This window comes from Amia ocellicauda, chromosome 11 (genome assembly GCF_036373705.1).
Source record: "Amia ocellicauda isolate fAmiCal2 chromosome 11, fAmiCal2.hap1, whole genome shotgun sequence".
Classification (NCBI taxonomy): Eukaryota; Metazoa; Chordata; class Actinopteri; order Amiiformes; family Amiidae; genus Amia; species Amia ocellicauda.
In genome coordinates, this window is record NC_089860.1 from 11,613,399 (window position 1) to 11,634,184 (window position 20,786).

General features: G+C 39.2%; 1 protein-coding gene across 9 annotated transcripts in view; it reads left to right on the forward strand.

The window, feature by feature from the left end:
• The window catches only part of pdlim7 (PDZ and LIM domain 7), a 46,102-nt gene extending 27,109 nt beyond the window's left edge, over positions 1 to 18,993 (forward strand). For 8 of the 9 annotated variants that reach the window (XM_066716550.1, XM_066716547.1, XM_066716552.1 and 5 more), the window contains 8 exons: positions 1,902 to 1,932; positions 3,574 to 3,776; positions 12,854 to 12,909; positions 13,736 to 13,979; positions 14,120 to 14,300; positions 14,813 to 14,933; positions 15,600 to 15,715; positions 16,055 to 18,993. In XM_066716550.1, coding sequence (XP_066572647.1) covers positions 1,902 to 1,932; positions 3,574 to 3,776; positions 12,854 to 12,909; positions 13,736 to 13,979; positions 14,120 to 14,300; positions 14,813 to 14,933; positions 15,600 to 15,715; positions 16,055 to 16,141 — 1,039 coding nt within the window. In that variant the 3' untranslated portion in view covers positions 16,142 to 18,993. Of the gene's footprint in view, positions 1 to 1,901; positions 1,933 to 3,573; positions 3,777 to 5,651; positions 5,669 to 6,392; positions 6,438 to 7,941; positions 8,097 to 8,771; positions 8,809 to 9,497; positions 11,097 to 12,853; positions 12,910 to 13,735; positions 13,980 to 14,119; positions 14,301 to 14,812; positions 14,934 to 15,599; positions 15,716 to 16,054 lie in introns of those variants that run through there. The other variant, XM_066716555.1, reaches the window with a different exon arrangement.
• Positions 18,994 to 20,786: the final 1,793 nt, after the last annotated feature.

The window sequence follows — 20,786 nt, forward strand, 5'->3', positions numbered from 1 at the left end:
TGAATGTATATATTGTGTATTTTAATCATTCGCAGTAAACTACACTTGGCACGGTAATGTTCAAAGCTGCTTAATTATATTTCAACCTATTCTAGGCACAGATGCAGGTGGGATTACTTAACATAGTTTAGGTCCAGATTTAATTTAGTATGTTTAATGTATTAATATAATTTGATGGTATAACTGGAGATCTGGAATTGCATCCCTGTCCTTAACATCAAGGACATGCATGTAAGTAAATCCCAGTGTTTCTCAGTTGGACTTTATCCAGAGTGCTGTGACAATGCTATGGAGATTTCTGTACACAGCTGCCCTGCAGTCCTGCCCTTGAGCTTGGTATTCATCTCTCAGCTCTGTAGATGGTGTTTAATTCATAGTTATTCCTTGCGTTTGGCTCTCCTAAGATTCTTTGACAAATGCAACAGGCTTTTCCGGTTACAGTTGGACTTCCTTTTTTTACCTTCTACATCAAACGTGACTTCTGAATAATCTCTTGACATGTTGCCTTTAATTGTTTAAAGATGTTTGTTAACTGGGAAAATATTTTACGCTCTGGTGGTATTACAGATCAAGAAAAGTAAAATTGTTCCCAGCTGCATACTGGCCCATTAGAAGTCTCTTCTTTAATGACTAGATTGAAAATGGTCACCATTTGTGGTTGAACATAAACACAATGTTATTGCAAGGTAGTGTTTTAATATCTTCTGTAGAACACCCCCAGAACAGACTTCCTGCGGTAGATTCTGGAAAATAAATGTGTAGCTTTTGTTGTAATTCTAGATTCTTGCAATATCACATTAACCGATGGCTCCGAGTCCTTGATTTAAATTGTATATGACGTAAAATACCAAGATCTGTTGTCCACCAGTGTGTGTACACTGTTAAGCATGCTTAAAAGTCTCTGCACTTTTAAAAAATGATCTTATTAATGTGATGCATTGTGGTACTGCATTAACCTGACATCAGTAGTGAGAATGCAAATCTATAGTGCGTTTCTAAAGAGTTTGAGCTGAAGAGCTAGCGTGCCGACTTAAATTGCATGTTCTCAGTTTTTGTGGTTTATACAGTCATATTCATAACATTTGCACTCCCTCTAGGTTTGCACTTTGGATTGTGTGTTTTTATCCTTAACATATGGCAGCTGTGCAATCCAATAATCACATGTAATACAATGCTTTAAATGTAGTGTATTTTAGTTCTGTCCTTTACTTTACCCAGGTTACTTATTTTTGTTACGGTTTGTTTGAAGTTACTTTCCTGTTCTAACAATTTTAAATTTAAACTGTCTTTTTTGTTATTAGAGTTAATTTGTATATTCTTAAAATTCATTTAAATGGAACATGTTTTTCTATACATTCTAAAACACCAGGAGGTAAATTACAATTCAATTTAATATCCCAGTGGGAGCACTAGGTATGTGAATGGAAGCAGCGTTTGTCACATGCTTTGCTATTTGCAAACAGTTCTGAACGCACAGATCGGCTGGAGTCATATTACCCAGCGCTGCTGTTTACGCAATAGGCACAGAAGATGCTATATATATAATATAAATAAATAAAGCTGTGTATCATGTAAACTTCATTGGCTGTTTTCTGTTTTTTTTTTTTTGCAGTTTATGAATGTTTCTATAGGTATGAAAGTTGTCAAATGTATTTTACAAGCATTTTTCTTTTATGCTTACGGTTTATTTTTTACCCATTGATTTGAGAATACTTCTGACTTGCATACAGTTCACTTTTATAAATTGTACAGTTTTTGTTTGAATTTTAATACAAATCTCAGCAATGATCTCAAATCCAGGCTTTAAGAGGGCAGTTTTGAAATGTAGGTGCATTGCTTTGCTTGGTCCTTTTGTCTCTAGAAGGCAAATTTTAACTACAATATTTGTTTTCATCTTGCAGGGCTTTCCACACTGCTGGATCAGAACAGAAGGTAAGGATCCATTTCTGAAAATGAATTAACAAGAACAAAAAATGAATAATGTTTTTACATTTCCAATTCGTTGGTGTACATGGATTTATTTTTTTCCAGTTATTTACTATGCCCCCTACCCATATTTCTATTGAATAGTTGCACAGCCAGTTAGTCCTGTTTTTAAATTTTATTTCAGACATGCTCCTCCTGCCATTAAATGTTTTTATTCCGTACCTTACGCTCTTAAATACATAAACAATGAACCCTATTAAACTGTTCACGTTTAACAGTCTCCACATCTACGTGTATCCATGTGGAAAGACTATTTACTGGCCATTAGCCAGGGGCAGTATGTTCGTGGCAATGCCCTGGTTATCAAATTTGAAGATTGCCATGTACTGTATTTCAGTAATGTGACAGGAGATGCTCTGAAATGCAAACTGAAGAGCCTTCAGCCGGGTTTTGTGACACCTGGCTTTGTGACCTGGCAAACGATCCAATGAGATTGTGTCCTCTGGGATGGCATGTGCTTGGGAAACCCTACTCGTTCTCTTACAGCTGAGCATCCTGGCAAAATCATCTCGCCGTGGTGCACTGGCATCAGAACTGTGAAAACCCTAGGGCTGGTGCATAAAGGCACTACTTCCTGTTCCGACACATCAGTCACACCCATCAAAGCATTATTCATGGTTTGTTCATTTTGAAGTGTGGCGACCTGGTGTATTTTTGCAGATTTAATTGCTGCAATGCAGTTTCTACTATTGTGGAGAGCCCTGTATGCAAATAATGTTTTGAGGGGCATCCTTGTGCACACTGTCCCAGATTCCAGTGCTCTGGGTAATCCGCTGAATCTCCCATCCTGGAAAAAGTCAACTCGCAACACAGATTGAGATTCTATTCAGAGCCCCTCCCTATTTCTATGGAAACCTAATTTGAAAAGGTGTATGTGGCCTGAGCACTTCCTGTTAGCTGAGCGGCACAGTATTCTTGCTGTGCTTTTTGAGTTTTTTTTTTTTTTTTTGAAACCTTGAAAGGTAAAGTTTAAATTGCTCTGTCGTCTAAACTGTGAGAGCAGGATGCTTCAGGGGACAAATTCTGGTGTGCAAAGACTAGCTAGCAGATACCTGGAAAGATTCAATTCTATGTATGGCAAGTGTGGTGCATTCATTGATTTGGCCACGTCCCAGCTCAAATATTTGGAGGAGACGAGTGTGTACACAGTGCTCCTAAGTGTTTCCATACTGCACAGTGAGAATTGTAAGAGGGGGGTATGGGTGGAGTTGGTATACACACATTAGTCCTTACTTTTTTGTGGATTTTTATTGAACATTTAATGAACAGTCTGATTTGTGTTGTCCCTGATAAGGTCTATAGTTATGCGCCCCAAAAGCCTGCCAGCCTTGCTAATACTTACTTGTTTGTGACTGTAATTGGTCTTTTGAGACATCTAAAATGTCCACATTAGAGACGGAGCTAGAGTATAGATGCCCCCTTCTGAAAATATTAGCCTTGCAGGCCTACAAATGCGAGAAGTCATGTATGTCGACCAAAATGTAGTCATCCGTGGATCTGGGACAGTTTGTTTTGATTTGTTGTATTATCTAACTGCATGTCGATGTCGGTTTGCTGTATGTTGTTTTTGGTTTGTTTTTCACTCAGGGATCGCTTGCTCCTGTCTCCAGTCAGCCAAAGTACTCCTTTGCTCCCAGCTCGGCTCTCAATAAGGTGCCACGCCCATTTGGGGCTGGCTCCGACAGTTCAAACGCCGGGCCACCGACGAAACCTGTGACCTACTCCCCCAGCGCGCCAAAATTTAACCCTGGGGTCCAAACACCGGTTCATGTACAGCAGCAACACAATGGGTAGGTGGTTCTCAGAGATGCATTGGTGGGAGCATAACTGAAAGGTGATCTGGGTCTCGCACAGACATAAGTACGAGGTTTACGGTGGAGATCAGTGTGACGTCAGTACTGCAGACTGATTGGATGATCTGTGGTCGCTGTATCTGTCTGTTCTCTAAGCCCAGGTTTCTCCAGTATTATCTGGTAACCTGTGTTTTACTACGCTGTGGTGAGCACAATTTACTTATTGTGGTTTTCTAGTAAAGCAGATATGCTCACAAAGCTGCGAACTTTGAAATGGTTTATGTAAAGACTATAGGGGTATCTTCAGATTCCAGTTGTCGGTCACTGGATACTTTTCCTTGTTACCTGAACAGTTGATTTGTCTCGCAGGGAGCTTTGATAGGTTCATCTGCATAAACCAGAGCTCCTTATCTAGGGTACAGTTTTGTCATATGACTTCACCCAGTTAAGATAAGATCTCTACTGCTTGTGCCTCTCTTAAATTGTAGTGCTTCATTAAAAGAACATCATGGCAGTTTTCCATTCTTGTTTCCGGATGGTTGTCGAAGGGTTAAGGAGGCAAGGCGAAAGGCAAGGTCTCTCCTAGGCCTGTGTCTGTTTTTAGTCCACCACCCTACACCCATCCACGGAAATGTGCTGACTGCCCAAAGCTGCTTTTACTGCAGTCAGGGGTGCCGTGTTACCTAACGGCCTTACTTGGAGAGACCTGAGCAAATGTATCTGGAGCTAAATCTGTCGGGACAGCCCAGTTACATGCAGGGCGTCTTGGTTTCACGTGTCCTGGCTGCACAGGTTGGCCTGATGCACAGCTGTTTTATGAGCTGCTGGAGTATTTATTTGAGTAAGGGGGAATGCTGGAATTCCAGGAGAAGAAAATGACAATTTTTATTTTGGCTGCCTAAACTACAATCCCTGAGGTGCCCGTTATGCATCAGAATCTATAAGCTGAAAATCATTGCAATTGGTGCCATTCAGCTCCTCCTCCAAGCAAGTTTGATCCTATCCAGACCAGACCTTCACATTAGCATATCTTTTAATTATTCAACTGAATCTTCTGACAATGTGAAACGTACAAACTTTAAGGTTCTTGGGGAAAAATGGCTGTTGAACATTGAAATTAAATTCTTAATGAATGGGGAGCATGTATGTGCACAAGTCCTTCAGTAATCATAATTTTGCTAGTGTCATTTCATATTTTATTACAAAAATGTGTAGTCCTATTATATTATACCCTTGCGTGCGAGTTTATTGTTCAGAGAGATGTAAGGGGTGAGTTGGAAGTCTCTGAAACAGCAGGGGAGGATACAATTATTCATGGGATAACGGAATATACAGATAATGTTCTACTCTGTTATCCTTTTGTCGAGAGATCTGTAATTCATCCCAAAGACTTTTTTTATTTATTTCCTTCAGCTGCGATATCTACCGTATGATCGTTTTAACAAAGTCTAACAAACGTAAAATAGAATGACTCCAGGGGCCACACTCCTGACATGTCAGAACAATTTCAATCTATTGTAATGTTTTTTTTTTTCTTGCTTGTGGGGTCGTTTCTTTCATATCTTTGCAGTTTGGTAGATGTGAAATCAATGTATGTGGACAAAAATGAGATTACAGATAAGCTATTGCCTGGCACCCAGTTTAAATTAAAAAATGTCTGTGTAGTATTGTGGATTAAGCAATGGAACCCGCCACTGACATGAATGTGCGTTGCTTGTAGCATGGTGTTCTTTGCCTTTTCTTTCTACATCAAAAAAAGCAATTTGCCTCCTGCCAATTTCCTTGAAGTGTTTAAATGATAAATCTCTTCTGTTGTGCTTGGTCCTAAACGATTCTTTCCCCTTTTCCTTTCTCTGTTCTTTCACCCTGCAGCTGGAGTCTCTTGACAAGTCAGTAAGCCTTTTCTGTCATTTCTGCAATTATGATACAAAAAAATATGAATACTGGTTGTTTTTGATAGTTACATTTGTCCCCCAACCTAGAGGAATCCAAATTAGTTTGTTCTGCCAGATGGTCTTACCTTCTTTTCACTGTTGCTTTATTTTACCATGGTCACATTTTCTGTTCTCACTTTGAACATTGCTTGACAGACAATTGTCTGGGTACTGAATCGCCACATTGCTTATGGGTTTAGTTTTTTCTCCCCTCACCATGCTAGATCTTAACAATGCCTTTTATGATGGCCAGAGAATCAGTGAGCTGTATCTAAGAGATTGTATAATCAGGGAGTGCTTACTGACCCATGTTAAAGGAATGCATAGTTACTCCGGTGGCATTGTAGGCCAAATAACTGCATTTAGTGTAGTGAACCAACAGATGCATGTAAACTTTCAAATGCTCTAGAGACCTGTTTTTATTTGTGTGCTTTGCAAACATTTTAGAAAAATATATTTTTATAACTAAATAATAAACAAAAGTATACTCTAAAGGGATACTGTTTTACTCAAACCAGTTTCTTCCTTTAATTGTTCTGTAATGGCTGATGAACATGAATGAACTTGTGAAGAAGGTCAACAGGTCAAGAAGTGTTTTCTGCTTTGTAATGTTTCCTTCATGTTTTCAGTCTAATCCCGTCTCACTTCTTTCTATTCTTATTTCCCTCTTTTCCAACAGGGGTACTGTCCCTACAGAAACTTTCTATGCAGACATCTACCCCGAGTAAGATCTTGATGCATATCACACTAGCATGCCTTGCTTTAATTCTAGTTTGAGAGCCGTGTTCGGATTAATTGGTGCCGTGTTCCCCTCCTGAGGTGACGGCAGAATAGTGAACATGCCTGACCAGGGCATTAATGTGAAATGATTTATCCGTAGATGCTTTTTAAAAATCAATTTGTCAGGTGATGCAATTAAGGCTCTAGAATCAAGTACTTTCATTTAATCTTAGTTTCAATAACCAAAACAGTTTAGAAAATGTTCTTCATTTTTCTCCAGTAGAACAGATTAATGTTTGAGGTTAACCTGCTATTTGAATAGTTACCAACACCCTTACAAGCTTCCACCCGTTTTGTTTCCCAAGAAGAGGACAACTTGCTGAAACTTTAATGTCTGTAACAGCTGTTTAAATGCATGTGTATTGATTGCATAATAGCAGGAGTTTTTCATTTTTTTGAAATGTGCTGCAAACTTAAAAGGGAGGGAAACCCTTTAAGGATTGAGCTATAAACCTAATTGTGAAAATAAAAGTAGACAAGACTATTAGAATATATATATTTAAGATGGTTTTCCCTTGTCATACGTGTTACATACCTGCAGAAATAGTTTACACTCATTGAAGGAATTTAAACCTTTTCCTCATGAGCACCAAGAACACATTGGCAGTGGAGATCAGGTTGCAGTTTGCGCTGACCTCTGTCCTTTACTTACATCGCAAGAGGAGCTGCTCCTAACCAGTGCCAGACCCCCGAGAATGTGATCTTATTCAGGTTGACACGCATAGTGATTACTGGTCATTTTCCAATTGCCTCTCCAAAGACTTGGGTTTGGAAAGATACTCAAAAGTCTAACTGGGAAATTAAGCCACGAAGGAGCCTCTTTTAACTTCACAATGCTTTCCCCCCCATACGAACCGCAAATGATAGTTTTGTTTTCTCATTAATTATGATTCCACTGTAGTTAAGCTGGAGCGGTAGCGCCCTCTCCTGTTGCATTGCCAGCATTTCCATTCTGTATTTAGAAATGTCCCAGACAGGGAGCGTGATAGGGAAACGCATGGTTGAATGCAAGGAAATGGGTTAGATTTGTAATCTCTTAAACCTGTTCATGTTTCTGTAATTGGTTTTAATATTTATTTTACGTTTTAATTTTACTTCGATTTTGAAACGCAGCACTCGGGTAATCGGCAGCATTGTGTGCATTATTGGGGAAAATGTTGAAAATGGTGTATGCCAACACTGGCTGACCTCACAGGTTTGCCTCCCAAAATTAGGATGTCCGTGTTAGACTAACACCACAGCTTTGTTTCAAGGTTGCAGCTCAATGCATGTCAAGGTGGGTGTTGTAATAAGGTCTTTGCTCCTTGGATTTGATGCTTAGCAGGGCTTCTTAGGTTCAGAGATGGCATGCACACCCAGCCAGAAAGTGAGGCGTTGTGCTAATCACCCCCTCTCCCCCAACTCCCACCCCTTTCTCTCTCTCTCCATTGATTACTGCTCCACACAAGGCACTCTCTGAGGATGGATAGTGTGCCCTGTTTTATAGCCAATGATGCCAGCAAGAAGAGGCTGATTGAGGACACGCAGGACTGGCAGCCCAGGACTGGCACCACCCAGTCTCGCTCCTTCCGAATTCTGGCCCAGCTCACAGGCACTGACTTCAGTAAGTCAGAGGAGCCGGCTCCCAGTGTCCGCTGTGTGCTGTGGATGGTTATGAGGGCAGGGGCTCGGGTGGCAGAGGGGGATATGTGAGATGCCTGCATATTTCCACATTTTAGAATCTCTTAACATTTTTGCTAAGCGAGATCTCTCTTTCACACTTAATACATTTTCATGCGTTTATTTCAAACGTGCAATTCCAGCAGTCGGATTTATTTTCATTTGCAGGTGATATCCGTCAGTGTTTCTGATACTGTGATCTATCGGAGTTCATTTCCACCTCCCTTTCAACTTGTCTCCGAAGTAGGAATATGTGAAGTTTCCCCACCCCCCCACCACCCCCCCCAAAAAAAAACCTCTGCTCTTCATTATCAGCATCATAAGTCACTATATCCTGGTTCCGCTGCTCCCAGGCAGTACTCCTCAAACTATCATGCCATTTTTCTGTACCACTTTTAAAAATGATTATTTTTATGTAATATGCTTGAAGGGAAGAATTGCACATTTTGTTTTTAATGGCCTACAGAATGTCGCATATGCAGTTGTGTGTGCGCATCTTAAGAGCAGCACAATCTTTAAGTCCACCGTGATTCTGTGAAAGAGTGTCCAGAGGTTAAGCATCGTTTTCCTCATTGGTATGGGACTGGTGCTGAAGTCTTTTATCTCTTGGCTCCCTCAGTGCAGGATCCAGATGATGAGAACTTAAAAAGGACCAGGTAGGTCCACTGTGTGCCCTTGTGTGAACTCTGTCGCCCGTATGCGGCAAAACCTCCGTAGGTGTGATGCGAATGCATGGGTTGCCGCTGTAAAAGCAGGAAATGAAAATTTAGATAAACCTGTAAAAGGCTTCTCACTCTGTAAGCTTGCTGTGAACGGTGTGTGAACTCATGGTGTAAGAGAACTAAGTGAGTGTTTGGTATCCCGTGTCTTTTTGTGGAACTAACGTGTTTGGTTTATGTGGCAGACCGGTCTTCGGTTTTGGTCGCGTTAGACAGTGTGTGCTGCGGGTTAAGTTTAAAAATATGACCCTAAACCCTTTGGATGTTGAAAATAGCAGTGTTAGTCATGTGTGCGTCTCGTAGACTGCAGACGCAAAGCAGCAAATGCATCATGCACTAGTATTAAATCGCTACTGCTTTTATATTGTATAAAAATAAGTACTTTAAATTGAAGTCACAAGATATGTATTCAAGTGTAATAGCATTCAGGGACGTAATAAAGCTCACGGATCAAAAAGGCTTATGTAAACAGGAGTTCCTTAAATGGCATGCTTACTTCCCCCAAATGATCTCTGAAGGTTTTAGATCTTTCTTATTCATATCCTTGATATATTCTTGCTTTGCATCTGTGCCCTCCCAACCCCCATCCCCTTGCTTTCTGTCTCTTCCTTTTTCTATTTCTTTAGGGAAAAGTTCCTTACTGAAATCCAGAGCCCCCGCTATGCCAGGCTGCGTGATTGGCACCACGAGAGGTCTGCCCGTGCTCTGAATATCAAATCCTGAGCACCCCTCAATTGGGAAGTGCGTGGGTGGATGCCCTCTGTACTGACCGAACGACTGCATCTATATATCAACAAATCAACTCGCCAAGCGGAGATTGAATGCACTATTGTGAAATTGGGAAAAATACATTTGAAAGAAAATAATAATCACAAGTCAAAATGGACACTTGCAAGCTGAGCCTAATGAATACTCTTAAATTGTCATAATTCTAACAAAAAAAACAAAAGTAGATCCTTATCTATTAAGCTCCTCCTTGAGATTTGAATAGGGATGTATTTTTCTTCCTGCGAGTCGTTTTAATTTCTATGATCTTTTGTCATTTCTTCTTTGTGCTCTGTATCCTACCTAAACTGTTACGGTTTCACTTCTGAGCTATCCTCTGTGTTCTCCCTGAAATAAGAAAATGAGTGGCTGATGTTCCTTTTTTTTTGTTTTTTTCTGCTTTCACCAATACTAAAAGAAAAAAGAAAAAAGGTGGTTGCTGTCTTTTGTTTCATTCCTTTCAATGGCTGTCCTCTACTTTCAATCTCCTGGTCGATCGTGCCTTTTGTGTACAAGAACCTCCTGTTTGCACCTCGCTGGATTCCTAGAGTCTTCATTGAAAGCATAGCCAGTCTTCAGTGAATTGTCCCCTTGTTTTTGGCATGAATCTGAATACATTGGAGGAATGTGTGTGGATATATTGTGAGGTGGAAGAATGTTACTAAAAATGAGAACCTGTCCAAAATGGCACGGCTGGTCCAAGCTGCACACATCTGGGCTGACATCTGGGTAGAGTGTGACGAAGAGGAGAGGCGTTTGAAGAAAGACAGGTCTTACTACAAATGTATGTGTGAGGAATAGTGATTTCTAAAAATGTCCCTTCACCAACAGACAGCAGTCTCCTTTTACAGTAGAAGGAAAAAGACGCTTAAGATAGATGCATTACATAAAGGTGTGACGGCAGATTCTATTCTACTAGTACTACAATATTGATTTGTTTTAAAAGGCATACAACAAATGTATACTACATTTTCTGTCACTTATTTTCTTTAATGGCTCATTCACAAATTGTGTGTTTTTCGCAATTAGTTCAGGTGAAAATCTTAAAAACTATTGTGTGATTGTGGGAAATGGGATTCTGAGGTAGCCGAGAGAATACTGTGTCTTTAATGGGATTTGACATCATGTTGTTAAACCCTGTGCTGCAGCAGAATTGTTTTGACAGGGCTGCCAAAAAATTCCTACAAGAATCACTCGAGACAACATTTGATGTTTTAGGGCATGCCTTGATCCTCAATGGAAATACACTTTTTCTTTCCCAGCATTAGTAGATATGGATACAAAATTCATACCATATCACTGTTCAACTACAACATTTTAAATATTGCAGTTGTCAGTAAAACTTACACACTTGAATGAGATTATACACCCCTCAACTGATGCATGTTACTTTACATAAAATAATGGAAATCATTGGTTTTAATTTTGAATAAAGGTTAGTGCTGCCTTTTTGTTTCTGGGCTCCTTGTTGCTCCATTCTTTCTACCACAGTTAGGAATGTATCCCTGCTGTGAGTCATTACACCAGCTTGCAAGACCGCAATGGCCGGAGAACCGGTAGCCTCTACTGTAAGACGGGATCTGCATTAATGAGGAAGACTAATGAAGCTCCACAGTCCACTTTAGCAGTTAATGTAGCTGAAAGGGGTTAGTCGCTTCAGAAATAAATAAAAATGGCAAACGACCTGACATGTTTGCCTAATCTTCACACTGCAGCGTAGAAAGCAGAAGGTCAGAGAATTCAAATTAAGTGCAATGTTGTGGTATAATGAGAAATGGAAGGGCTTTCTCTGGGATTCTCCTAATGGTGTAAAAAGCCAAGCTTTGTTACTAGAACATTTGTATTTGTTTTTCTGATTCCATCCCTCCACTGGTCTGACCTAAAGCCTATCCCTGAGGGAACATCAGACTACGTACTCGTAAAAAAAAAAAAATCCTCATCCGAATGATTATTTAAACGGCACATACTCCGAGTGCAAGTGCCAATCATTTCCTACACTTCCTCCCGAGCTCAGCCAGCGGCTCTGAGGTATGATGAAAAGTTGTGTTTTGTGTTTGGTTTTGTTCTTTCAGTCCTGACAAATCCCACGAGGCGTGCATCTCCCCCATTATTCCACAGCCTCATTCCTTCCCCACAGGAGATTCAATATATAATTATTTTAATTTAGACTTCCTCTGTGAAAACTCCAGCATTCTATACGCAGTAGCCTGCAATCCTAGTCTGATTGTCTGAAGAAGGTTTTATTATGCCCGTTTTAAATGAACATTCATTCAGGTAGATCTCTTCCGTCGCAGCTCTGAGGGACTGTGTTTGCGTCTCCACTCCAAGTTTCCATAGTGACATGCCAAAAGCAGGCCTAACATAGCAAGAGAACTTTTCAAGAGGCCAAGCAGCAGCAGTACACATCTTGTACTCTTAACAAATGCGTTTCTCCCCGTTCAGTTCCCACTCAGAGTATTTGGTACACTGGTGTGCACAATAAACACGCACTTCTCATGTTGTTTTGAAATTAACACACTCAAGAACCCACAGATGTTCAAACTTGATGGTTGGATGATGTTTGGGCTGGGGTGGGTGGGGTGCTGATATGTTAGTGCTTTTTCTCTTCTGGAAAAAAAAACACATCTTTGTTGATAATGTTGTAATGCATCGAGCAGGTTTGTGTTGCTGCTAGTGAACTACACAGGGGATCTGAGTTTAACATCGTGCGGCTGCACTGGTAACCTCTGACCCTTGAGCCCCTTTGGTTCGGCGCTGTTGTTGAATAATTTATCATAGGATTTCATCAAAAGGTGGACTACACAAATAGTGTAAATTTCCATGAAAATCTAATTTCTCTGCAGTGTTATTACATAGTTGTGGCTGTTGCCCAGACAGTGCTTTATGAATGCTACCTTTCAATTGAATTAAGTCGGTAGAAAATTAATTAAGTGTTTTTTTCTTTTTCTACTTACATTTAATGCTATGCATCATTTAAAATTATGCCAAGGACATCAGTGACCTTGTTTCATTCTCATTTTTCAAGATTAGTTTTGTCCTTCTCTGTCAGGTAAGTGAAATGTATCAGGATATTATACATTTCCACATGGCATGGAGCTATTAATGTAATATAAGGAGTTAAATTGCTTTTACAAAGCCTAGGTGAGAAATCGTGTATAATCTGGGTGTATGTGTGTGTGTGTATATGTATATTTTATAAGGCTATATTTTCTTTCAGTCTTTCCAAAACTGGACCTGGAGTTCCAGCAGCTGATAAAGGCATTGGGGGGCAAGGTAAGATCCACACAGTTTCACATCAGCTGATTACTTGCACGTTACTAAATCAAATCTGTTTCTAATGGTGGTATCTCCCAAGCTATTGTGAAAAAGCATTTGTGGCTGTAAAGTAGGTTGCTGTGGCAGTATGATGTGCTTAGCTTCACAAGATGGTACTGTAACTAATTTTGTTAAAGCACTGAAAAAGCAAAAGGCATTTTAAGTAATTTTCTAAATCCTCAATGAATCCTCAACTAAATTAATCTGAGGATGCTCATAAACTCTCTGATTGACCTCAGGTGGTCTGATTATACTCCAGACCTCTCTCCTTGACAGTGTAAATACTGATTTATGAATCGGTGAAAAGTGAACGGTGCAATAAGGTGATGGTTTTGTTTTCCCCGATTTCTGTTTTGGGATTATACTTCTTAAAAATATTTATGTGCCTTGTTTTTTTTTTTTTTTTTTAACCATTTTGTACATACACATTATTGTACATATCCTGTGTATTTAGGTTTGGACAGATTTAAGTAATTGTTTTTTTTCTAATTTAAAATGCAATCAAGTTGAAAGGCAAATTGATCTGGGGGCTTGTCTCCAACCCTTTATTGCAGATGCTTTAAAAACTAAACAAAGCAAAGCAAACCCTTGATTTAATTTCAATTAAATGGCGGAATTAAGAAGCTGATGGTAACAAATGCTGCAATGAAAGGGGTTAGAAGGGCTACGTACCTAATTAATCCAGTTGAGGGATTTTAATTAACGTCCCGGGTCAGTGTGATTTAAGACCGTTCAAAGTCAGGTGGGTGTTCAGCTTTTTCATTTTTTCTTACAATTCTTTCAGATAAAGGCGCCCCGAAAGCTCCTGCCCCTGCCACAGGCCCCTCCAGTCGCCCTCCCTGGGTGACAGACCCCGGCTTTGCTGATCGGTACCGTCCAGACAAGACCAGCACGGTGATGACCCGCCACAGCCAGCCGGTTCAGCCCACGCCAATGCAGAACCGCAGCTCCATCGTGCAGGCAGCACAGCAGGCGCCCGAGGACAGTGGCAGGACCCCAGTGTGTGCTGCCTGTAGCAAGGTCATCAGGTGTGTTTGGGGGCGGGAATGCTCTCTGTCAGAGAACAACTGAGTCGTAGGATGTGAAAATGTGGTTCCTGTTTATTGTTCATCAGTACTGACTCCTCTCGACTGCCTGCTCTGTTGCTGACTGTCTCCGTCTGTTGCAGGGGGCGCTACCTGGTGGCCCTGGGCCGCTCCTGGCACCCGGAGGAGTTCACCTGCTCCCAGTGCAAGGTTGTTTTAGAGGAAGGGGGCTTCTTTGAGGAGAGGGGCTCAGTCTTCTGCACCAAGTGCTACGACAGTCGCTACGCACCCAATTGTGCAAAGTGCAAGAAGAAGATTACTGGAGTGAGTATTATTTTTTTTTCTAAAAAGCTATACACATACACACACGTGGACTTTTGCCCTTTTTCTATCACTATGTGGCTGAATACAATGTGATGAATCTGTGATGAAAGGTGGGAAAGAAAAACTTTATACATTAATGCATTAATGCACAACATTAATATCCTAAAGCATTAGACCTAGACGGTCCAGGGGGTTATTTTATTAGCAGCTTTTGGTTCACGGCAGATAAAGCCATTGTCTGAGCATTGCATCATGCCGGCAGTTAATTGGCTGTGCCAGTCGTACCCCTCTGGCGCGGGCAGTGCTGCTCCCTGGGTGAGTTATTAAATCGCTGTGCTACCAGGAGACGGAGTGAGGTTTTAGCTGCGAGAACATAAGGGATTCCTTCAATAAAATGTGCCGTTACCCTGGAGCTAAGTGGAGTCGTTAGAGGGCCCGAAGAGGGTCCATCAGTCTTTCACAGCTGGCAGGGGTTGTGATGTGATGTATGCTGTGCCGGCTGTCTTGCGCAGGAGATCATGCACGCCCTGAAGATGACCTGGCACGTGCAGTGCTTTATGTGTGCCGCCTGCAAGACGCCGATCCGAAACCAAGCCTTCTACATGGAGGAGGGGGAGCCGTACTGTGAGAAAGGTATCTGGCTCCACTTCTGCTACGCTATGGTTACACACAGTTGCATGCACATTTCAAGCAGACGTCTTTGGAGGATACATATTTTTTTTGCCTCGTGGGGCAGCTCTGATACTTCCACCACAGAAAGTTTGAAAAAGTGCTTGAGTCATTCTGAAATTAACCCTTTTCCCTTTTGCAGTTAGATGCAATAAATTCTATGGTCAGAATGAAGTCGGGCTATTTAAGACAGATAAGTTATATTCCTCCAAATCCTTTATCTTTAATGACTGTTCCTTCTGACGACTCCCGGGCTTTTTTTGATGGTGGAAAAAGAAATTAGAACAACATTATTATGAGTAATGAAAGTCAAGACAAAAAGTGCCGTCTCATCCACTTAAATTGCTATCTGCCACGGAGACCACTGCTGCAAATGACACTCCTTAAGTGCGCTGGAGAGATTCTTGAGTCGTTCGCGCTGACAAGCTCAGATGTATATTTAAGCTTCCAAGCGGATTTAAAATTAGGTGCTCTTTAAAAATGGATCACTTTTGCTCAATTTGTCAGCAGTTCCTCTAATGAAGTAGACTTTTCTTTTCTTCTTACTTTGATTTATCAGGCTCAAGCACAAACTTTGTTAGGCTTTCCTGGCGTTATTTTAGGGAGCACTGAATTGAATTATCTTTACAGACTATGAGAAGATGTTCGGAACGAAATGTCATGGCTGTGACTTCAAGATTGATGCCGGAGACCGTTTCCTAGAAGCTCTTGGCTACAGTTGGCACGACACTTGCTTCGTCTGCGCTGTAAGTCATTTTGATTCATCGAGAAGAGATGCCAGAGACAGGAGCTGTTTCTCAATACAAGTGATCAAAATTATGGCCACTGCCTCTTGCCCTTGGTCATGTTCTTCACAGGGGACTAGATATAGACTCAAAATCAAAAAGAGAATGTTTCCGATGCAAATTAAATTCAGTGTTAATCTTGGTACTTAATTGTAACATCTGATTGGATAGAAGAACGAACCCCATCTAGTATAGAGCACCAAAACAAGCGACTTGTCTTGAATGTTTGCCTTTTGTCATTTTTGTTTTTATCCCTGCCATAATATGCAATAACACGTTTTCCTTGGCCTTCTGTCTCAGATTTGCCAGATGAATTTGGAAGGGAAGACTTTTTATTCCAAGAAGGACAAGCCCCTGTGTAAGACCCATGCGTTTTCACACGTTTGAAGCGTTTGAAGCGTCTTCTGAACAGACAGCGGGGCAGTCGGCAGGTGGGAGATAAGATGCCAATTGAAAGTGATGCCAACGTCTTCACCCTGCTGTAACCCCCTCTCTGCACTGCCACTGAACTGAGATGTGCCCGCACTCACTCCGCTTCATCTTTTGTGTCGACTGTGCCAATTTGCATATCTGTCCTGCAGGGACCAATAGGAGGAAAAGCTGGGTTATTACTTTTAACTCGCTGCAAACATCATCTACCTATGTTTTTTTTTTTCTAGAACAAACAATAGTTACACCCTGAGTCAATGCAGCTTCACCTCTTTTCCACATTTGTTTTCTTCCAGAGGTGTGAACATTAATTCCAGTTGCAAAACCGCGATTTTCTCCTCGTTTCCTTTATAAGTAGATTCTCTTAATGACTTCTGGCGCACTGCTACCCGTATTTGATGTACCTTTCTTTACAAATAGAAGAACGAAATCCCCAAAAGTCGTACCATTTGCTGATTGGGTTGTCCGATGTATACTGCAATTCTGTCTAATTGTCATGCTGAGTTCTAGCTACCAAGCAACACTGCAGGTTTACACATACTAGTGCATTTTCACCTCCGTAATCCTCTTGCAATGAATCACATGACTACTTTATTATTTCCTGTACAAGTGTCTGATAAAGCTTTTTAAAATAGAAACTGGACGAAATGCTACCTATTCAGGTGAAGTAGTCCTGTTTAAAAAAAAACAAAAAAAAAAAAACTTCAGAAATATTGGCTTTATGTAGCTTATTGAAAGCACTTTCTTTGCTACTTTGGATATCTGGCCTTGTGCTTTATGTTACATTTATGTAGGGGGCATTTCTCTGATGTGAAAAAAATGGTTGAATCCATTTTTTTTTTTTTTTTTTTTTTCTTAATGTGGTCATTCCTAGAAAACATGGGGAACTAATTACATCTCGTTAACCATTCAGTTATAAACATTCTTATGGCAGAATAAGAGTAGTAGTCGAAGTAATAATAATTAATCGCTCATCTCTGAAAAGTTCTCTCAAGGTTTCAGTTGCAACTTTCAAACTAAAGTACATCGGCACTAATTACATATTGAAGTGTTTACATTTCTCAGTTGCATTTAATGCTTACTCGAAGGGCAGCATAAAAAGCGGTGACAATTGGCTACTTTTTATATCCGTAATACTGCTTTAAGTTTATTGCCAAAAGGCAAGTGTTCATGTAGATGTTTTTTACAAATGTAAACTGTGGAAAACTTTCAGTGTGGTATTTTGTAAATATTTCTAATCCAAATGTTGCTGTGAAGCTGCTTCTGTTTCACTTGATTTTGTATTTTGAAATAATGATAAAATACTACTTTTGGGGGGCTGCTGAACCCCATATGTTTGATGAAAAGAAACACCAGGTGTCTAGTATATGTGTGTAAAACTGAATGGATTTGTTCCCTTATAGCCAAAAAGCAAAAACACAGGTCTAAGGTATTTTGTAACAGCACTAACATTTCACATCTAGTAAGAACACCATAAAGGGTATATAAACTTACCTTTTGAGAGGAAATTAAATACAGGTTTCTCAAGAAATTTGTGAAGTCAGTTTTATATAACTGAATTTTGTGAAAGGCAGTTTAGTTTCTTTTTCGCAGCATACTGTCATTTGGAAATTGGTTCACTAATGAATATCTAGTAAAATTGCACCGTTTTTTTGAATAACAACTGCCTGAACTGGAATGTCTTGCTATTTGTCATTTTTTTGCAATTGAAAGTTTGATTTAATAATAAATATGTGCCACACTACTGTATTACACAAAGATCCAACACAGTGTTGCACAACCATCTTGGAAACTGATCTAGTATTCACTATATGCTATCCATTATTTATGTGTAGTGGATTGCATGGTCTCTCGTACAGTGCTTAAAACAGTACTGAAAAAGTATTAAACCAAAATGGTTACGTAAAAGTCCAGGTGCTATTAAATTTGGATCGGTTGTCATTATTGCAAATGATCTTACGGCTACAATATCCTAATTAAAAATGTTTCTAGATCTTGCCTGAATATACAGTACCAACATTAACCACAACACTTCTAAAAGAAAGCTCACTACATGCTTAAAAACATCCCCATGAAAACCATTAATCTATGCTATTTTATCTTTGGAAAATGAGTAATTGTACTAGTCTTAATTTCTTTGCCTGAGCCACACGCATTCTTGTTATTTTGTGATGGCTAATACGTTTGGCAGCATTTTATTTTTGCCCCCACCTCAAGATGAACAATAATGTATTGCATCAAACACATCACATATTATTGTAGAATCGATACTTATATATGCGTCTTTAGTTACTGGGCTCTTAACACTGCATAGATCGCATTTCGGATAGTATATTTTTATGTTTGTTTGTTTTTAAGGGAATTTAAATGTTAAGTATTTTCGGTTCTTTCATTTGTATACATCTATTCCCCTAAGTGTGCAGGAACCGGTATACATTAATTAATTAAAATAAACCTATAATTGTATTTTCCCATCTGAAAGCTTTCCATGCCTTTGCACAAAGCTGAGCACCAAAGACGCACCAGGCGTTTTTAAGCGTTCCTTTTTCAGTTTTATATGATTTTTAGCATTTTCCCCCCCACCCCCTTTATTTTATTGTTATGTATGAACCCATCTTGGTTACATGTGCCTTTTTTATGCTTTACTATAATAAAGATTAGTACAAAAATATTTTTAAAAATAAAAAAAAACCTACTGTATTCTTCTGATATGCATGCTTGAAAAATGTTAATTGAAAAACAAGAAAGCATTTTTGACATGTCATATTGCTAGTAACTTTTAGTCAATAAATCACTTGCCTTAATGTTCAGTCTTTTGTGGTTTTCTTGTTTTCCTGTTACCGACATTTAAAGTCTTAAGTTTGATTATTTTATTATTTTTCCTCAGTCTGTGTAATCAATGTGACATCTAGGAAAGCAGTAAATATCCATTTAACTTTTTCAAAATCACTTTTCTTGTTTGTGTATTTCCTTCTAAACTTGTTTCAAACATAGTATTTTAATCTACAACCACAGATTACCGCCATCAACCTCATGAACCAATGTGTGTACTGTTAAGTCCTAGTTTTTCACTTTTGAAGTGAATTCAAACTTTTTTGTTTGTATTGCAATTCAGTTAGCCACTAGGGCTCCTTATTCATTGCTTAATTAGTGGTTAATTATGAACCTTCCAGTTAGAGATCAATTATGTTAATTTAATAAGCAACAATAATAATGATCAGCATCCGTATCAGCATATTAATTGTATCTGATTAAAGGCTGATGTCATGTGTCTAATGAATGTTTCCAAACATGTTCTGATGTGTTTATTATGAGAAATAATTATTTGATATGAAGTCATCATGACGCATGAAACTAACTATGATATACAAATTAATGACCAGATATTGAGTCATAATTATGAGCTACAGTGGTGTTATTATGTCACATTAATGGTACATGTGATCCACTAAACATTACCAGATAGTGAGTGGTAATAAGATACTGCTGTAATTATGTGATCATTGGCTGTATCAGATGCTGAATCAAAATTACAAAAGAGTAAGTCATAATTATGAGATGCTTAGTCATAATTGTGAAACAGGTTGTAATTATGATATGCATAACAATGAGATATTAAGTCATGATTATTGAGTTATGGAGTCATAATTATGCAGATTACTTAATATTTAACTTTTGATGACTTTATTTTACTATTGGGATTTCATATACTTTATTTGCAAAATGTTTTATTGATCTTATTTGTCATTATGTAAATAGTTGTATTTGTTTACATCATTTTATATTGTACTTTTGTGGTGACCCTCCAGCACTGATGTAGCTAGAAACTTGTAGCCACTGGGGGTGAAGGGATGTTGACAAAGTGACAAGATGGGCGACCGACTCGTGGGATATGAGGCAATCCTGATTGGATGACTGGCACATTTGGCCACATCTTTGCTGGGAGTACAGCAGTGGGCCAGGCAGGTAAAGGTAAGTGTGACCAAAAATAGTCTTATAGTTGCACACGCTATATTATTTTTTGTTCTCCTAGTTTCTTTGTCATCCTCTTCATAATAATTGTACTATTATTAAATGTTATTGTAGCTGTATGATCTCCACTGAGACCTGTACATCGAATGCTGTAGTGCTTGATTTAAATCAAAACATCTGATGGTCTATATGGACACTGTACAAAAAACACTGTAGTAACTTTCCACTGATGCACTGATGAAGAAAGCAATCCGCATGAACTGGGTTTATAATGTACAATTGATGGAAAGGGGCAACATTATAATCTGCAATTAACAAGGCTGGCCTTGTGTAACCTTGGCAGGACAGACGTTACTCCGGTATTAGAAGATGTTCAATAGTATGAGGGTGCCACATATAAAACCGCACACTTTTTAGTTTTTTTTTGTTTTGTTCCAAATTAAGTAAATACTTAAGCCGTTTTTTCCACATTCCACGTTTTTTTTTTTTAAATAAATACTGCAATAAACGCTGAATCTATGTTTTTGAAAAATAAATATTTATCGTTTAATTAAAAATTTAGCTAAATCCTTAATATGGACTTTGCAAACTAAACATTTAACTTTGAATTTAATATTTAGTCTAAATGTTA